The 20000-nt window shown below is 44.6% G+C and overlaps 1 protein-coding gene and 2 long non-coding RNA genes across 3 annotated transcripts in view; 1 reads left to right on the forward strand and 2 right to left on the reverse strand.

The window, feature by feature from the left end:
* Window positions 1–6313, reverse strand: part of LOC147030691 (uncharacterized) — a 13369-nt gene extending 7056 nt beyond the window's left edge. The window contains exon 1 of the long non-coding RNA XR_015056473.1: window positions 6173–6313. This is a non-coding gene — a long non-coding RNA (uncharacterized LOC147030691). The remainder of the gene's footprint in view (window positions 1–6172) is intronic.
* A 32-nt stretch (window positions 6314–6345) lies between these two features.
* On the forward strand, window positions 6346–11662 carry LOC147030692 (uncharacterized). The gene is made up of 3 exons (XR_015056474.1): window positions 6346–6470; window positions 10255–10349; window positions 10881–11662. It is a non-coding gene; the product is annotated as an uncharacterized LOC147030692 (long non-coding RNA).
* A 2775-nt stretch (window positions 11663–14437) lies between these two features.
* The window catches only part of LOC147030693 (uncharacterized), a 16372-nt gene continuing 10809 nt past the window's right edge, over window positions 14438–20000 (reverse strand). The window contains exon 7 of the mRNA XM_085874990.1: window positions 14438–14753. Within this exon, the coding sequence (XP_085731116.1) occupies window positions 14653–14753 (101 nt within the window). The 3' untranslated portion in view covers window positions 14438–14652. The remainder of the gene's footprint in view (window positions 14754–20000) is intronic.

A 20000-nucleotide genomic window follows, 5' to 3' on the forward strand; every position in this document is an offset into this window, starting at 1 on the left:
ATGCAATGACACCATTCACTCACTTTTACCATGCCCAGTAGAGAATATATAGCCTCCTGAAGGTAGGGCAGTTTTTGCAAACTATGAAGTCACGTGACGCTCAAACGAAAGCGAAATTCGAAAATCTGTCCCGACAAAATTTAGATATTGTCCCATACATTCATATGCCACAATCAAATCCAAGATCACTTGAGAAATGTAGGAGGAGATAGATTTTGAAAATCGTCATTTTCGCATTTTTGCCAACTTTGAAGTCACGTGACACGAAAACGAAAGTGAATATCGAAAATCCGGCCCGATGAAAATTTAGATATTGTCCCATAGATTTATATGCCACAATCAAATTCAAGATCGCTTGAGAAATGGCGGAGGAGATAGAATTTGAAAATCGTCATTTTCGCAACTTCAAAGGCCACGTGACCTTGACCTTGACCTTCGGTGACCTTGAAAGTCATACCATCGTGTACGTCTCATGGACCTCTATCAGGATCACCAATGACCAGATCTCCTGCTTCAACTTCATTGTGAACGGACGGACGGACGGATCGAAGGACATCGGCACCCATATTATTAGGTCATGCTCGAAGAGATGACCTAGAAATGGAAGGGTTTTCCCTCCATTTTGATTGTTTCAAGCACGGAGGGCTTCTCAATCTTATTAATTAATTAATTATTATTATTTTTTTTTACTTCGTGGAACATTTTCGAGTTTGCTCCATCCTCATGACACACCAAATCGATTTTATCATGTCGATGTCTATTATATCTTCATCTATTTTTTGTGGGGGCATAAAACACTTCCCTACACCCACTAAGGAATGGGCTTGGGGATTATTTAATATTTCCTTTGACAAAGCTACAAAGGCTTGGCACTCCGGAGTGTTAAAAAAACAAAACAAAATCCAAACAAACTGTTTTTCAAAATTTTCAAAAATTGTTTTTATGCCTAAAACTCTCCCAGTGCTCATTGATGAAACTGAAAGTTTGATGAAGATCCGTTCAACCATCTCTGGGAAAAATGGCGACACACACACATACACACACACACAGCTCTTGTAGTATACATTTCAAACAATGATTTAAATTAATTAGCCCATCCACCGACCCAATGGGAGTCAGTTTTCATCTGGTTGACTTCAAATTTGAACAGGGTTTACATGTTGGGTCACTGAATTGGTTGACCAATCAAAAGCTAGAAGGCCTTTGTTTTGAGGTCAAAACGTCAAGGTCGCATAGAATCACCAATTTTCATCCAACTGTTACAGAGAACTGCCTCAACACCAACAAAATCTGGCATTTCACTCAGGAAGATTGACAGGAACTGCAAGCAGTCCTCGCTCTTAAGGACTTGTCTCCCACATCTACTGTCCCTGATGTTAACTCGGCCTGAAAATTCTTCCCCAGCATCCTACTCTCTTTTGCACATATTAATCTCATTTCGTCTTCAATTATCCTACCTTCTTCCCACCCATGGTACATTGAATAGTGTGGTGAGACAGTTGCTCTGAAACAAATTGTCTTCTCTTTCTGGAAGGCAAATCCGACCAAAGGTAATCTCAGCTGCAACAAATGTGTGTGTGTGTGTGTGTGTGTGTGTGTGTGTGTGTGTGTGTGTGTGTGTGTGTGTGTGTGTGTGTGTGTGTGTGTGTGTGTGTGTGTGTGTGTGTGTGTGTGTGTGTGTGTGTGTGTGTGTGTGTGTGTGGTGTCCACTCTAAAGAGAGCCAGAAAACAACATCTATCCAACCTCAAGCATGAACTTTCAAACTTGTCTCCCTCCTCGAAAACCTGTTGGCATCTTGTTAAGTGTGTCTCTTGAGTATGCTCCCCTTCCATCCATTCCCTCTCCTCAAATGGCACCACAGCAAATGCTGCTCCTGAGAAGGCAGAATCTCTAAATTCTGTGTTTCCTTCCAAATCTTGTGTCACCAACCCCTAACTCTTGGTACCCATCCTTCCCTGTCGTATCATATTGCTCCTGAACTCTGTGTTTTGCACCTGAGAAGGTGCAGAAGGTTCTTTCAACTCTCGACTCTGCCTCTGCTACTGGACCAGACAGCATCAGTGCACATGTCCTAAAAACCTGCTCTGCTGGTCCTGCACATCTTCTCTCTAACATTTGCACAAGGTCATCTTCCATCTGCTTGGAAATCCACCAACATCACTGCACTACATTAAAAGGTGCAAAAACTGATCGCCTCAACAACAGACCGATCAGCTTATTTCCAATCATCAGCAAGGTTATGGAATCCATCATCACAATTTGATATCAAATCCTTCATTTTCTCCAACAACCTCATCTCAGATAATAAATTTGGTTTCAGACCAGGTCACTCCACCAAGGACATGCTGATTCTACTCTCCCACCAATGGATGGAGGCCCTCAATATCAGTCATGAGATCTGGGCCATCTCTCTGGACATACCATGTGATTTTGATACATTCTGGCATCCTACCTTGCTTTCCAAACTATCTGCCTATGGAATCCAAGGCCAACTCCACACATATCTTACTGGCTTCCTCTACTCTCGTCGCCAACGTGTGGCACTCAACGGAACCCTCTCATCTCCTCTCCCTGTAAAAGCTGGAGTGCCCCAAGGCGGTGTTATGGGTCCAGTCCTATTCCTGATCTTCATCAATGATCTCTCTCACTCTCTGGAAAATCCTCCTCATCTATTTGCTGATGACTCCATCCTCTGTCGTGACATCCCTCATCCCTCAGACAGGCAGATTGCAGCCTCTTCTCTCTATTCAGATCTTGAGAAAAACATCACAAAAATCAAACACTTGGAATATGTCTTTCAATCCTGAAAAAATCTCATTCCCTTACTATCTCTCTCCCTCTGAAAGGACTGTCTGGCAAACCCTCTCCCTCCTTCATCTACTTTCTTAATAATCATCTTGAAAAGGTTTCGTCACTAAAATTCCTGGAGCTCACTATCAGCGACAATCTTTCTTGGGCAAACCACATTTTGACATTGGCCTCCAAAGCTAGAAAGGAGGTTGCAGCTGACCCTGGGCATCTTCCGTCATCCAAAGTCCTTCCTTGGCACACCTGAACTCCTATCCAGATACAAGGCCTTCATCTGCAGCTTGATGGAGTACTAGTCTCCCCTTCTGGGCTGGCTCTCCTGTGTCACACCTTGGTCAGCTTGTTTATGCTGTGGAAACCAAGGCCTTTATGATTATTGGAATCATTGGTGCTGAAGCTGAGTCTATCACTTCGCCATCACAGGCAGTTCGGAGGTCTCTTTGTCTTCTACCACCTCCTTTTTGGCTTTGTCCTCCTCCTCCCCCAAGGGGCTCACATGGTCCACCAACAACCCACTTCTGGTAAAACTACCTAAATCCAGGATCGCTGCTCACGTCCACTCATTTGTTCCTCTTTTTCCAACCTGTGGAATCAACTTCCACATCCTCTACAATTTCATTCTTCCCTCCAGGTCTTCAAGACAGCTGTTCACCACCATCTTAGATCTTACCCAATCCAAAACCTACTCTCGTTAACCCCATCCAAATCCTCCCTCCAATTTTCAAGTTTTTCCTTCTTGGAGTTTCCTTCCCCATACATGTGTGTTTTGCGTCCTGTTTTTGTCTGTTACGTCCTGATCCGTTCAATGTACTAGCTCTTCCACGAGGCTCCACTATGTATACAAAAAAAAAGTTGAATTAAAATTTGAACAGGGTTTGTATTTCAGGTTAATGAAACCTATTGTTTTTGAAGTCAAAAGGTCAAGGTGAAGGTCACACAAAATCGACAATCTTCATCTGATTGATTTCATATTTGAACAGAATTTGCATATTGGGTCACCTGACTGGTTCACCAATCAAAATCTAGAAGCCCATTGTTGTTGAGGTTAAAGATCAGGGTTCACCGACTGCTTTCGTTAAGTACCGGTCTATGACCGCTTGTTTGTTTGTCTGTCTGTCTGTCTAGGCCATAACTTTCCTTTATCCATTTGAGCTTTTGTCATCAAAGTTTCATCAAACTCCTATTATGAGAATATGGAGAAGTTTAGTTTGAGTACAAAGCGGCCGTGAGCAGGATTCGCATTTTGGGACTCTTTCTAGTTTGAAGTTCCATTATGAAAGAAAATCCTCATTAACATTCAGCCAATAGAGATTTCAAACTGAATCTTTTAAAAATATTTCTCTCAAATATGTCATTAAGGATCACAGGGACAAAGATAATGAAATTTACGTTTTCACCCATCTGCTTGTCTGTCTGTCTGTGAACATGAAATCTCAAAAAGTTTTGACGAGTTAAAACAAAACTAGGTGGATGAGTTGGTTCGGTGACAAGAACAAACCGGTTAGATTTTGGTTCAGGTCTGGATTCAGAACGTAAATTGTCAGGCTGGGTGGAGGTATGCACTCTACCGAGTGCTGTCCTAGTTTAACATTGTTCCCAGAGGCAATCAAATGAGAAATTCAAGTCCCGAACTTCATTTGGAACGAGTGAAAACTTGTGCCTGTCTTGAGAGTCGCTTAATGTTCGGTTCTATGCAGGAAAGAGCTTCACGAAGTTCCTCATCCCGGCTCTTTAGACATGACCTCTTCTTGTTCTTGAAGAGTGTCATTGTTGAGAAACTCGCCTCACAAAGGTTTTGGTCGGTATTTGTTGAAAACAGTCGCAATACATCAACGGCACGATCAGAGATGGTCAGATGCTCTTTTTTCAACTGCAGCCAAAATGGGTCCAAAGGCACGTCACTGCCCTTCATTGAGTTTGAGGGTGCGGTCTCTCTTGAGGTCTATCAATTCCCTACCCATGGTCACTCCTGAGGTCTATCAATTCCCTACCCTTGGTCGCTCCTGAGGTCTGTCAATTCCCCACTCACGGTCTCTCCTGAGATCTATCAATTTCTGTCGAACCTTCATTGGAAGTTCCTTCACTGGTGCCTCTGCAGATGAAGCAAAAGAATCATGAACTCAGTCATACTGCTCCATGTTGGTCAACTTGAAGTATTACATCCTGGAAGTTGTCATGAAGCATACCTGGATAAAATGTACAATACACAGTACAGTAGCTTGAAATTAATAAAACACAATGATGTTCTTTATTTTTTTCTAATTAGGAAAGTATTGTGACACATTAGGGGCGTTGTCTTGCTCCATCAGTTGGAAGAACTGATCTACAGACTCCAGGCCATCGGTGGTCCACTTCTGGTGTTGTAAGATGAAGGGGCGAGGTAGGAATCTCAGATGCCACGTGCGGACATATCAGCCTTGACGCCCACACATCACCTTGATTTTACTTGTCCTCATAATTCGTAACATCATAATCATTATGTGTAATTAATCGGTCACCATGGAGCCTCTCCTAAATTGTTTCCATAGAAACCTTATGTGCAGCAGTCTCCCTTAATTATACGTGTTCAAAAACTACTTACATTTTCTGCTCTTCCTCCCACACGACTTTACCTCGACACCTCGAACATCCGAGATTCTCAGCCCACACCTCTTATAAAGGATGGGTCCTGATGGGCCACATTCATCATGAGTACACTAAAATGATGGGCATTTTTAATCTTCCTCTTCTCATAGTGGTCTTAACCCTTGTGTCCATTATCTTTCCCACACGTCCTTCAGGTGAGCTTACCTACCTGCGTGTCTCGATTCATGGGTTCGAGGTTCAACTGATGCCTTTTGGAGCCAACAGAGTGGTCCAGGATCAAGCGAATTGAGAGGCCTAGTTGGCCAGGATTTAGTCACCAATTCGGCGGACTGCTTGCATCATCTTCCAGCGCGATGCACGACCGCCATTTAGACTTTGGCTGAAATTGCCGGTGCACAATGGCCTACTCCTTTCGAAACATGCCTTGGGAACGCGTGCTAGCGGATGAGAGAACCGAGGGTTACAAACATTCAAGTTTGAAGCCTTTTGCTTTCTGATAACACCTTTACCTTTCTGATAACACCTTTACCTTTATGATAACACCTTTACCTATCCATAACCGTTAAGTGCAGATATAGAGACATAAACATAATACACTCAATCTGCTGCTTTGCATCAATGATGTCCACGTACAATATTGTCATGTTTTAAAATAAATAAATAATCATTAACCCTGTAAGACCTATAATCGCCTCCCGGTGGTTTGGGGTCCAAAAGAAGCATTACGTGTCGAGGTCACACCTGTAGCTCTGTTTGTACATAAAGTTAATCTCTTACCTGCTCCCTGTACGTCTCTGTCTCTGCGTAGCGATCCGCAGCACAAAGGCACCCAGAGACACCTGTTTATAAGGGACACCCTATATTTAGCTGTAACCCTCAGCTGGCCCAGTGATGAGCTTTACTATTATTATAAGCTGCCTTTCTCTCTCGTATATGGCAATCGTCGACAGAAACTGCTTTTGTAGTGGTTACGCAGGTCTAAGTCTAATAATGATGTCCAAGTTCAGGTTTGATCCCCATCGCAGTATGTCCGTGCCTTTGAATGCTTGCATGTCCCCCTTGGGTGTTGTTTTAGGTATGAAGACATCTCGCCAGCTGCCTCATCTGTTTGTACTCATTCGTGCATGTTAAAGATCCCATAGTATCTTTAGCAAACAATGTGCCATTGTGTGTGTGTGTGTGTGTGTGTGTGTGTGTGTGTGTGTGTGTGTGTGTGTGTGTGTGTGTGTGTGTGTGTGTGTGTGTGTGTGTGTGTGTGTGTGTGTGTGTGTGTGTGTGTGTGTGTGTCGGGATTCTAGCCAAAGCCTTGTCTGTGGGTTGATCACCAGTCTTACCAGGATCATGTCGAGTGTACAGAGACATGACAGAAGTAAATAGACATCATGATTTTCAAATTATTATCTTGCCAAAACGAAGTTTTGCAAGATATGTTAGTCAGCTTGTATGTTTTTTTTATTTTTATTTTTGTCTGTAATCACGTATAAAAAATTCTGCAGAGCACAGTTATCATCGGAAATTTTTGTAACTTCGCATATGAGAGGCCTATAGAGGTCCCTTTCAGTGCACAAAATTTTGAAGGTCAAGGTCAAAGGTCAAGGTCACTTTGGCGCAAATCAGGGGAGTCGACGAAACCCTTATGTTTTGAGTAATTTTGATCGGATCGTCTTCAAACTTCATGGGAATATAGTTCATGGTCTGGTGCTCAGCTGATTAATTTTTGGTGGCGATTGACCTTGACCTTCATGTTTTTTTTTGGTTTTTTTGGTCTGTAATCACATATAAATCACTCTGCAGAGCACAGTTATCATTGGAAATTTTTGTAATTTCGCATATCAGAGGCCTATAGAGGTCCCTTTCAGCGCACACAATTTTGAAGGTCAAGGTCAAGGTCATTTGGCGCAAATCAGGGGAGTCGACGAAACCCTTATTTTTTGAGTAATTTTGATCGGATCGTCTTCAAACTTCATGGGAATATAGTTCATGGTCTGGCGCTCAGCTGATTAATTTTTGGTGGCGATTGGCCTTGACATTCATGGTTAGCGCCAAAGCTCAAACATATTTGACCCCAAGGTCAAATTTTCAAGTTTTAGGAACCATATCGTGTCATACCTCAAATTGAACACCTCGATGAGTGCTTTCTAGATATGTCAAGCTTGAGACATTATGACGTTATTTGGTGACATGATAAGGCAAAAGCATATTTTTCATGGTTACTCTAGAACGATTCTCATCGGAATCTCTCGTAGGCAGATATTCCTCAAGGAGTCGCTCCTGGTGAATAGCAGCTCTGTTCACCTCAGTGTGACCTTAAAGAAGTCACACGTGGTCACCTTTTGGCAAGATACGTGTCACCCTGAGGGTGACATTGGTTTATTTATTTATTTATCATTTGAAGCATATTTGATCCATTTTATTACATACACGCGTATTTGGTAGACTTGCCATTTGCAGATTTCAATGCTTTTACTCTTTCAGGCATAGAACGAATGAGTTGTGAAATTTTCTCTTATGGGATTTCTGCCCAGGCTTCACGCAAACGGGTTCGCAATTCTCTCCGTGACGTTGGTTTCCTGGAATTTTTTTCCGCACAGCTCGATCCAATATGGCCCAGAGGTGTTCAATGGGATTCATGTCAGGAGACTGACTTGGCCCTGGAAGTCGCTTGATCCCATTTCTGTCCTGCCATTCTTTGGTCTTTTTTGCAGTGTGGCATGGAGGTCCATCTTCCATGAACAGAGTGTTGTTTTGGACCATCTGGCCAGTGGAGAACACTGGGAGAAGTCCATCCTCAAGGATAGAAATGTGTATCATAGAGTTGATGTTGCCAACACACTCCACAAGCTCTGACCGACCAGCGCTTCAGATTGCTCTCCACACCATCACTTAAAAACCACCATGTTTGACAGTTGGCTGCAATCGGTTCAAAGATAACTCTTGACTGGGAAGTCTTCCAGACCCATACACATCCACTGTCAGAAAATTGAGTAAATTGGGACATATCTGAAAAAAATGACAGTTTGCTAAAACTCCAAGGGTCTGTTGGCCATCTCATCAGCCCACTTCTTTCTCATTTGAATGTTGGCTGGTCTAAGAAGAGGTTTTCTCCGAGCTGCTCTCCCATAGTAGCCCATTTGATGAAGGCACTGCACGGCAGTTCTTGAGCTAACTCGGACCTCCTCTGAAACATCTGCTGCCTTGCAACGGGGAGTTTTCTCAATGGACCGCTTGGCAGCTCGAAGACACCTTTCTGAGGGCCCAAATCAACCAGAACGGGAAGCTGTGGATTCTTTGCCTTCGCTGGTGAATTGCACAATCACCCGATTGACTGTAGAGAGCAGAATGCCAAGGTTCTGAGCTATCTGATGCTGGCTGACTCCACCTTCCGATTGGTGAACAATTTGTCCTCTTTGAAAATCGGAAAGTTTGTGTGCTCTCTGGCTTCGAGGCATAGTTCATTGTTGTACAAGTCTCGTTTCAGTCTACAAGACCCAGCAACTCGTTTCAGCAAATAAATAGTCGAATATTACTTCAAATCACTGAGTAAAACTGCATTATACAGATTAAATGAAGAAATTTAAGGTGTCCATTTACTTCTGTGATGTCTCTGTAGAGGGAGAGGGAGTTCGAGCACACCTGCCTTTGAGCTGCCTATCATCTGGGTTCGATTCCCGACCTGACAAACTGTCATATCGGTGCTTCGCAGACAGGACAGAGCATCATTAATTATCTTCGTGAAGATAGAGAAAGTTTTATAGCTGTTAAAAAAGAAAAGTGAACGAATCAAAGATCTTCGTTAAAAGTATGCGAACTCTCTCCAGCACCAGGAACAAATTACAAATACCTGCCCTAACCAACAGAGGGTGCTGCATCAGCAGCACAGCCGTGCCCTCAGCCCACGATGGTACCCCACAGCCTTGTGCCGGATACAAACGAAGAAGAAGAAGTAATGTGTTAGGACGCTCTGTGGAACCACACCCAATACAGCTGGAGGTAGCATTGCATCAGCATACTTGGTGGCTACGTTACCGGGCACATTGTGCAAATAGACATACAGCCAATCTTGTGCACCTGGAAAGATATGCCACAAAGAGCAAAAGTGATGGGACAGCATGTTTCATGTTGGCAGAACCTACAAGGTCATGATTACAAACTATAAAGGGAATTGTGGTTTTGGGAGTTACAAGAATATTAATGAATGCATGATGAACCGGTAATGACGAAGTGGAACCGAGAGTGACGTCAGAGAGCTGTGGAGTAAGGGCAGCAGGAGACGCCATTAAAAATGGTTGAGCTGAAGAACCGACATGTGGGCTGACTGCTACACAACAGAAATTTGTCCCATTACTTTTATCTCCTACTACTTATACTACACCCTACTGTGACTACAACATTTGAGAACTTGTTAAAAGTAACCGAATATTTAATTCTGTCTGAATAACTGTGCAGCTGCACACTTCTGGAACGAAGACCCCCCTCCACCTACCTTTCTCTCCATCTACCAACACAATCACAACCTCACCCTTCCCCAACTATCAGCTCCCTCGCCTCAACCACTCAACGATTCCAATGGCATTCAATATTTACTAATGGAATCCTTTAAAGGTGAACTCAACTCAATTCAGAATACATGCATATGCAACCGTCCTAATCATTGGCGCAACATGGGGAGCTCGAGGCCCCCTCGACTCCAGGGCTGGTTGAGTTAGTTTAACCATAGGTAAACGAGACAGTCGCCTGGAGGGCGAAATGTGAAGGTGGCAAAAAAAAAAAACGAATGAAAAAACTATGAATGAAATTATGCAAGTCAATGAGCAGAGTGTTTGTGTGTTTTTCCTTTTATACCAACTGTTAACGTCCAGGTCCGCAAGCCAGGCGACCTCCCAGGGGATGCCAGAAGTAGACCCCACGATTGTGCATTGAAGTTAGAATCCTGAACTCCGCCTGAAAACAGCTGGTAATGGTGGACGCCACTACAACATCTTTAGCTCCGTAAACTACTGTAACGTATTAATTACTGTAAATAAGTGTCAAAATATAATTTAGCATTCATTCCATAACTGATTTTAAAATGATTTTGTATGAGACTAGAGCATTACATACAATTGTACATAAGGGACAATTTGAAAATTTTGAAAATATAATAACAAGAAGACATTTCTGATTTATTTATTGTTTGGAGATGAATTATGTATAGTATCTTCTCGTTTTCATAACTATTGAAAAATAAAACTCATTAATCAGTTGTGCAAATTAGGCCTTGTGTCTCATACAACACATGGTGTCCCATACGTAACAATTTTCATGACCATTTTTCTTGTTTTTTTTCTAAAAGTTTTAACAATTGAATAATGTGACTTTCAGAAGCTGTGATATCTGCCATGTGATAGCTAATGCAATGTAATGTAACAATCTATACAAATAAATGTCAGTATGTGTGTGTGTGTGTGTGTCTCCTCCATAACTCCAAAACCATGAAACCAAGCAGCCTGAAACTTTGCATGCATGCTAAGAGGACTCCAAGGAAGTGCAAGACTGAACATTGGGTGTTTGGGTAAATTAAAACACCCCTTTTGAAGATAATTGATGGCTTATTTAATTACATCCTTTATCAGGCGCATCCTCGGTCACCCATTTTCCTGGGTAACCTCGCTGGGGTCTGAAGCCGCCATGTTTTTTTGGCCTGCTCAACCATTCTTTGACTTGGAGCAGGCTGCAACGATTTCTTAACGAAAAAGTTTTTTTTTCACTCTCGTCACTCATATTATCGAATGCCTGTTCATTAAAGCTACAAATCGCTGGGCACATTGTGATGCTAATAAACGCCCAGAGACATCAGCGTTCTTCGCTATATTTCATTTCCGCACATGCGATCACCATGAGAATCTCTTAAACTCAGGAGAATTACAAAATTTAAGCTTCAGAATCGAATTTACAAGCAGTTCCGACTCCTATAAAAGTGTTAATTTGTCCAATTCGGACATATTTGACGTATCTGGCATCTTCGGGAGGTGTATGTTTAACATTTCGGTTTGGTGATTGCTAATTGCGTGCTAAGCGAGCTGTTTCTTATCAACCGTTTTGTTGGAGTGCTTAAGCCACTTGGCGAGCATGCTACAATATTCGCACCGTTGTTGAATACTGTATGTCGATGGACTTGAACAAAGTTTGGGGTCACTCGCCTGCATTGGCCATGTGTTGTTCTATGGTGCAACAGGTGGTGGCTGGCTCGCTGAAAATGTGAAATTTTATTTTCCACGTTTCCCCTTTTTGTTCTTCCATTATACGACCCATTATGTCGGCATAGATAAATATAAATAAAAATTAAACGTTTCACTTTTAAGAGTGAATAACTTATATGATTAGAATGAGAAAATATCTTTTCAGTTATGAAATAATGAATCGCCAAACCATGGCAGGAAAGCTGAGAGGTACGTATGCTCACTCTGTGCAGCCAAGATTCAAATCCCGACCCAGCTATAAACTGTCATCCCAGTGTTTCACAGGCAGAGTGATTCAGCAATGTGTGTGTCGTCTCTCAGATGGACAATAAACTTGGGGTCACATCTACCGGAATCCCTCACTCCTCTCCCTCCCAAACCTACCCCCTCATTCCGACACCGATATCTCTCTATCTCTCTCTCTCTCTCTCTCTCTCTCTCTCTCTCTCTCTCTCTCTCTCTCTCTCTCTCTCTCTCTCTCCTTCTCTCTCTCCCAACCCTCCTCTTGGTCCCCCATCTATCCCCCTCTCTTGAGGGGACTAGCATGTTTGAATCAAATTCGGAGTGAGCTGATCGGTGGCGTGCAAAGATCGCTGCATGCACGAGCATGTATGCATGCATGCGTGCAGGCAGACCTTTGCCAGGAAGATAGTGTGTAGTTTAACTGCTCCCACCCCAGGTCTCAAGGTGAGTGTGTGTTTTTTTTGTATGTATGTTATGTGCAAGTTGCTGTTGTTGCCTGCTATCTCCACATGTGGGTGGTTTTCAGGAGAAACAGAGATCTACCAGGTCTCAAAGTATCCACGTGTGTGTGTGTGTGTGTGTATGTGTTTGTGTGTGTGTGTGTGTGTGTGTGTGTGTGTGTGTGTGTGTGTGTGTGTGTATGTGTTTGTGTGTCCTTGATTGGTATCTACATATGCAGGTTTCAGAATGTGGAATGGAGTCCTCCCAGGGTGGGCTCAAAGTATCCACCTTCATTTCAGTAAGGGGTCACGATTCATGGACCAAGCTGTGAAGTTTTCTGTTCTCAAAGTTTTGTTCCGAAAGCTCTTTTGAGGATTGTTACTGAGCCCTGGACAGCTTCCAACTGTAGTTTGTTTGCAATAATATTCCCAGGGGTGGTTTTCAATATCTCTGTGAGGTTCTTTGTCATCATTCCTGTAGCTCCAACTGTCACTGGTTCAACTTTGGCATTCTTCAGCTTCCAGGATCTTTTCAATTCATTCTTGTGGTCATAGCGTTTGGTCATTTTCATGATTTCTGCATCATTTAGTCCAAAATCACTGGTGTAAACAACACACTTAGCAATGCCTTCTTCTCTCTTTTTTTGTACCCAAGTATGATATCTGGTCGCAATGCTTTGTTTTCGATGTTCACACTCGATGGGATCATAAGTTCGTACGTAAGCGGTAAGTACTTCCATGTTTTCAGCGATTGCTTTTGGTTCATGTTCCCACAAATTTTCTGGAACTGGGATATCAAAGTTTTTGCAGATGTGCCAGAGGATTACTTTACAAACTCTGTTGTGTCGTGTGTGTACAGCTGTTCTGACATGAGTTGTTTTTATGAGTGGGTTCGGTCTTTAAGCATAACATATCATTGTCTTTACTAATCCCACCTCCACCGCTCACCTTTCTCTCTTCTTCTTCTTTTTTTTTTTTTCCTCTCTCTCTCTCTCTCTCTCTCTCTCTCTCTCTCTCTCTCTCTCTCTCTCTCTCTCTCTCTCTCTCTCTCTCTCTCTCTCTCTCTCTCTCTGTGTGTGTGTGTGTGTGTGTGTGTGTGTGTGTGTGTGTGTGTGTGTGTGTGTGTGTGTGTGTGTGTGTGTGTCATTTTCTCTCATCGCTCTCTCAACCCCTTCTTGCATTCCTCCCTCCCACAGTATATGGCAACGTTTCATGAGGAGTTGCTCTCCCCACCTCCCACCCCTTCCTCACTCTTCCCCCCCTTCCTCTCCTTCCGCCCCTCCTCTCCTTTCCCTCTGTCCTCTCCTCTCCCTTCACTCAATCCTAACCTCCCTTCTCCCTTCCCTCCATCCTCTCCCTCCCTTCCCAATATCCTCTCTTTCCCTCCCCTGCCTCCGCTCTTTCCCTCCCCCTGCCTCCTCTCTCTCTCCCTCCCCTGCCTCCTCTCTCTCCCTCCCCTGCCTCCTCTCTCTCCCTCCTCTGCCTCCTCTCCCTCCCTCCCCTGCCTCCTCTCTCTCCCTCCCCTGCCTCCTCTCTTTCCCTCCTCTGCCTCCTCTCTCTCCCTCCCCTGCCTCCTCTCTCTCCCTCCCCTGCCTCCTCTCTCGCCCCTCCCCTGCCTCCTCTCTCTCCCTCCCCTGCCTCCTCTCTCTCCCTCCCCTGCCTCCTCTCTCTCCCTCCTCTGCCTCCTCTCTCTCCCTCCCCTGCCTCCGCTCTCTCCCTCCCCTGCCTCCTCTCTCTCCCTCCCCTGCCTCCTATCTCTCCCCCCCTCCCTCCTCTCTCTCCCCCCTCCACTCCTCTCTCCCCCTTAATATCTGTCAGCGAAGTGACAGGTGTATTTTCTCGTGTGATAATCATAATGTGATACTGTTGTCAGACCATATGACCGATGATTTACTTGTGAACACCCTTGTATACCAAAGGCTTGCGAAACATTTGTGTGACGTTTCCCCTCGATCTGTCCAGATGTTCTAAAGAAGATTTCTAAAGGTTTATTCTTCAAAAAAAATCATGGCTGCCAGACCATGTGACCCATGCTGTCAGACCATGTGAGCTATGATTTATTAGTGAACATCCTGGTATCCCCAAGGCTTGTGGAATGTGTGTGAAGTTTCCCCTCGATCTGTGCAGCCGTTCTGGTGAAGAAGACATTTAAAGGTTTATTCTTCAAAAAACAGAAAACAAAATGGATTGCCATGAAAAGCCACAGTTAATCTGCATCAGTCAGATCGACAATGAAGATGAAAAGTGAGAGTGAGAGAGTTGAGTGTGACGATTAAACTGTGATGACATTGGTAAGGGCTTTGCAATAACAGCTCAGGTGTGATGCAGGAGTACCGATGAAGGTTGCACTTCCAGGTCAAAATGGCACATGCTCGACAGAAGGACTCAAAATTGGAGTTTCCACGGTGTCGTTGCTTTGGTACTTCTGTGTGGCAATGGCTGCAGAGCTTGGTGGTGCTGTCAGGGCAGGATTGGTAAATGATTGCAACTGGTTATATACACTTTATACATGTACATTGTATGATGTGTCAGCGGCACTGCAGCACCATCAGCCAATGATGCTATCCCGCCCACAAACTTCACCCTCAGCCAATGATGCTACCCCACCTACAAACTTCACCGTCAGCCAATGATGCTACCCCTCCCGTAAACTTCGCCATCAGCCAATGATGCTACCCCTCCCGTAAACTTCGCCATTAGCCAATGATTCTACCCCGCCCACAAACTTCACCATCAGCCAATGATGCTATCCCACCTGCAAACTTCGCCATCGGCCAATGATGCTACCCCTCCCGTAAACTTCGCCATCAGCCAATGATGCTACCCCTCCCGTAAACTTCGCCATCAGCCAATGATGCTACCCCTCCCGTAAACTTCGCCATCAGCCAATGATGCTACCCCTCCCATAAATTTCCCCATTAGCCATTGATGCTACCCCACCCACAAACTTTGCCATTAGCCAATGATGCTACCCCTCCCATAAATTTCACCATCAGCCATTGATGCTACCCCGCCCACAAACTTCGCCACCAGCCAATGATGCTACCTCTCCCGTAAACTTCGCCATCAGCCAATGATGCTACCCGGCCCACAAACTTCGCCGTCAGCCAATGATGCTACCCCACCCGCAAACTTTGCCATCAGCCAATGATGCTACCCCACCCGCAACCTTGTGGTGCATAAAGAATAAGAAGAAGATGATGAAGAGTTGACGTCACACATTCAGTGTGTTTATCAAAGAAGCCACTTTGTAAATATATGATTATGTTGTCTTTACAGAGTTTCTCAAATCTAAAAATGCTTCACTTGTGTGATTATGAGGTTGGTGGGATTTTTGGTGGGACTGCCTTTTCATTGGTGGAATTTTATTACCCATCCAAACTTTTCATTTGGCATTATGAGTCAACCTCAGAGTGTGGAATCGCATCCCATGGGCACCAGACCAGCAATAACCGTTGTTCCTGAAGGTCATAAATTAAAAAGAAGGGATATTTAAAAATTGACGATCCAATTGCAACATGGGAAATTTTTCGAGACTTCCTCGGTTTCTAGAAGCTTAAGGTCAGAACTGTAATAGTTGTGCTGGCTTCACGATGCACATGGATTGAAACCCACAACCTCAAGAATTCCAGTTGGGTGTCCTCATGACTAGAATATCACCACACCACCAACTTTCCATGAGTAGGTGTTGACGTGCGACTGTTAGGCAGTGCATTTGTTCAGTGCTATGTTCATGGTTGTGTACTTCTAGTTTGTGAGTGGGCCGAGATTCAAACCCAGGCTAGACGGCTCAGAGGCGAGTGTGCGCACCTCTAGGCCACCCTGCTAACCTTTCTAATGTTATAGCGAGACCTTTACCTATGTGGAGAGGTCGCCGGAGTTGGGTAGATTTCCGGTTGCTTCCGGATACAAACAAATCTAGTGATGCCTAGCGGTTTGTAGAGTAAAGGGGTTTTTGTGAGTGTTCTGGCTCCGAGTATACATAATTGGGAAAGCAGAGTGAGAAGGGGAGAAGAAATATCAGTCATCAGGAGCTTTCCCGATGACACTACCGCGCCGATATGCTTTGTTTATCGCTTATCCTTTATCTTTCAAATAAACCAAAGTTTGGCCCAAACCTGCTCGCCAGTTGAACATGGATTCATGAAATAACCATTGGGTTTTGGGACACTTGAAGATGGGTTGAGATTCAGGAAGGGATTTCAATAAAAGGTGGAAGATCCACATACCTCTTTCCCTTGAGGAGCTAATTACCACGGCATATGTACTACGAGATCTTCAGAAATTTCAAATTGGAGGCAAAGCTATCGTAGACTTATCAAATTCATTCACCGTTTGGTTACGATCTATATCAGGTAGACCCATGCCACTTCGAGAGTGCTGGGGATGCCTCAAACCCTTGGCTTTGTAAGACAATTGAAAAGCTTGCAAGGAAATTGTGTAAGAGGTCTTCCTGCTCACTCGGCACTGCTTATGGACTTCCTCATCTCTATGCTGTTATTGAAGTGACTTTCGACTCATTGTCACCTACTATTTCATTTGAACTATATTTAAGACTAGTAAAGGTACCCAGCATTGCCAGGCAACACCCGGTCCGTCCTCCCACCCTTTCCCCTCCCTCCTCCCACACTTTCCCTTCCCTCATCCCACCCACCCTGCTCCAGACTCCCACCCCACTCCTTCTCCACTCTCTTTCCACCTGCTCCCATCCCACCCCCTAAACTCCAGACTCCCACCTCACCCCGACTCCTCCCGCCTCCCACCTCCTACAACCTCACTCCCCTCCCTCCTCCCACAAAGGAATTTTCTCAGGGTGTATATTAAAGTGTACGTGTACATAATAACTTCTAAAAAACAATAAGTAAAACAATATCTCTCTCAGGCAATTTCCCCGGTGGCTTCCTGACTAATTAATTATTCTTATGGGTTTTACGGGTCTTTTGGGTCTTAGCTATCTTAAGGGTCTTTGAGGTCTTAAAGAGTCTGACAGGTCTTTGGAATCTCTTCAGGGTATTAAGGCTCTTTGGAGTCTAAAGGGTCCATAAAGTCTTAAATGGTCTTAGGGGATTTATGGGTCTTCAAGGTCTTCGAGGTCATAAGGGATCTTACCAGTCTTTGGGGTTTCCAGGGTGTTAGAGTCTTCAGGTCTTAAAGGGTTTTTTTTGTATGCAATGGCGAGGCTCATATGAGATCGAACACACAGAACGTATTCCAAGGGGAGCAGGAGACAAGAGGGACGGGAGAGGGAAGGACAAAACAGTGGGGAACCGAGACATTATGAGATCTGTGGAAGGGAGAGGGATGGGGCGGGGAACACGGGGAATACAAGATGGACACTACAGGGACTTTCAGGAAGGAAAGCAGGGAATTTGAAGTAGGTGGGTTTGTGGTGGATTAGTGGGGTTAGAAATGATCATGGTTTTGGATGGGGGAAGATAAGAGATGGTGGTAAACAGATATTTTGAAGACCTGTAGGGAAGAGTGGGATTGAATAAAGTGAGACAGTTTGTTCCAAAGGTGGGAAAAGAGAGGAATGAAAGAGTGAAGGTGAGCAGTGATTCTGAATTTTGGTAGTTGTATCAGAAGGGGGTTGCTGGCGGATCTTGAGTGCTGGCGGACCTTCAGAAGGGGCGGAAATATGGGGTGGGGGGGGGGTTGAGGCCGGCGAGGAGACGGTAAAAGACATAAAGACCACCGACCTGCCTGCAGTGAGAGAGTGAGAGACCCAAAGACTCAGCTTCATCGCGGGAGATGCCAATGATCCTAAATGCCTTGGTTTTCACAGCATGAAGCTGAGAAAGGTGAGAGGCAGGAGTACCAGCCCAAAAGGGAGAGCAGTACTCCATCAGGCTATGGACAAAAGCTTTGTATGTGGTCCGGAGCTCAGGTGGGCCGAGGAAGGACTTTGCACGACGGAGGATTCCCAGTGAGTGACTGGCTTTGGAGGCGAGGTTGGAAATGTAGCTTTCCCAGGAAAGATCATGGCAGATCATGAGACCCAGAAGCTTGAAAGAAAGGACTTCATCAAGAGGATTGTTGAGAAAGTGGATGGGGGGTTGCCAAATGGTCCTTTCGGAGAGACATAGTGAGAGTGTGAGATTTGTCCGGATTGAAAGACATGTTCCACGTGTTGGACCAGTTTGTGATTTTACCCAGGTCTGCAGTGAACGAAGAAGCTGCTGCTTGCCAGTCTGAGGGATGACAGATGGTACGGCAGAGGGTGGAGTCATCAGCAAAGAGATAAAGAGGATTTTCCAGAGAGTGTGAGATATCATTGATGAAAACCAGAAAAAGAACAGGACCTAGAATACTGCCTTGAGGAACTCCAGCCTGGACAGGAAGAGGGGATGAGAGAACTCCATCAAGGGCCATACGTTGGCTGCGACAGGAGAGGAAGTCTGCGAGCCATTAGTGGAGTTGGCCTTGGATACCATAGGAAGAGAGTTTGGTGAGCAGGGCAGGGTGCCAGACCGTGTCAAAAGCACGTGATATATCTCGGATTTCATGTCTGGCATTGAGGACCTCCATCCATTGTTTAGAGAGCAGAAGCAGCATGTCCAGGGTAGAGTGACCTGGTCTGAAATCAAATTGATGATCGGAAATCAAGCCATTGGAAAAGAGGAAGGATTTAATGTCTGAAACGATGATGGATTCCATAACCTTGCTGATTGGTCTGTAGTTGCAGGGATCTGTTTTTGCACCTTTTTATGCAGGGCAGTGATGTTTGCTGATTTGCAAGCAGATGGCAGATGACCTTGAGCAAATGAGAGGGTGAATAGAACAGAGAGAGGGTGAGCAAGAGCAGAGGAGCAGGTTTTTAAGACACGTGGGCTGATGCCATCTGGAGTGTTTGCAGAATCTGAGTCGAGGTTTGACAGAAAACTCTCCACCTTGTCAGGAGAAAAGGACACAGAATCAAGGAACAGCTGGATGTGACTGGATAAGGTGGGCACAGAAAGCGATGGGTTTGGGACATAAGATTTAGAAGCAAACACAGAGTTTAGGCATTCAGCCTTTTCACGTGCAGTGTTAGCTGTGCGACCATATGAGGTAAGGGAGGGGATGGAAGGGGGAACATACACCAGAAACAGACTTAACTAGATGCCACCAGGATTTGAGAGTTCAGACTTGAGAGTAGAAAGATAATGTTTTCTGTCTCTCCTCAGGGTAGACACACATTTGTTCCGAGCTTTGTGGAAGGAACTGAGATTGCCTACAGTTGGATTTGCCTTCCATGAGGCGAAGGCAAGTTGTTTCAGGACAACTGCCTCGCCACAAGCTTCAGTGAACCAAGGGCGGGAGGAAGGGTAGGACAACTGAACACGAGAGGGGATAAATCTGTGCATGAGGGAGAGCAAGTTTCTTTGAAAGAATTCCCAGGATGAATTGATGTCGGAGGAAGTCGAGATGGGAAAGCAGTCTAGAAGTTTAATGGCTGCTTGGAGACCCTGCCAGTCGGGATATTTGGGGTCTTAAAGGTCTTATGAATCTTTGGGGACTTTGGGGTCTAAGGGGTCTTCAAGGCCTTAAGGATCTTCTGGGTCTTTAAAGGCTGAGGTGATGAATGAAAATACCCTTAGGACAATCCCCGGGTCGAATTTGGTCTGTGTGTCACATTTGGTGGTTGCTGACCCAGCAGTCTTTGCAAAAAAATGCAAACATACACAGACAAATGACAAATTTCATTTAATAGATAGGCTGTGG

The sequence above is a fragment of the Eptatretus burgeri genome, chromosome 3 (assembly GCF_056783735.1).
Source record: "Eptatretus burgeri isolate ZD-2024b chromosome 3, Ebu_testis_v1, whole genome shotgun sequence".
Lineage (NCBI taxonomy): Eukaryota > Metazoa > Chordata > Myxini > Myxiniformes > Myxinidae > Eptatretus > Eptatretus burgeri.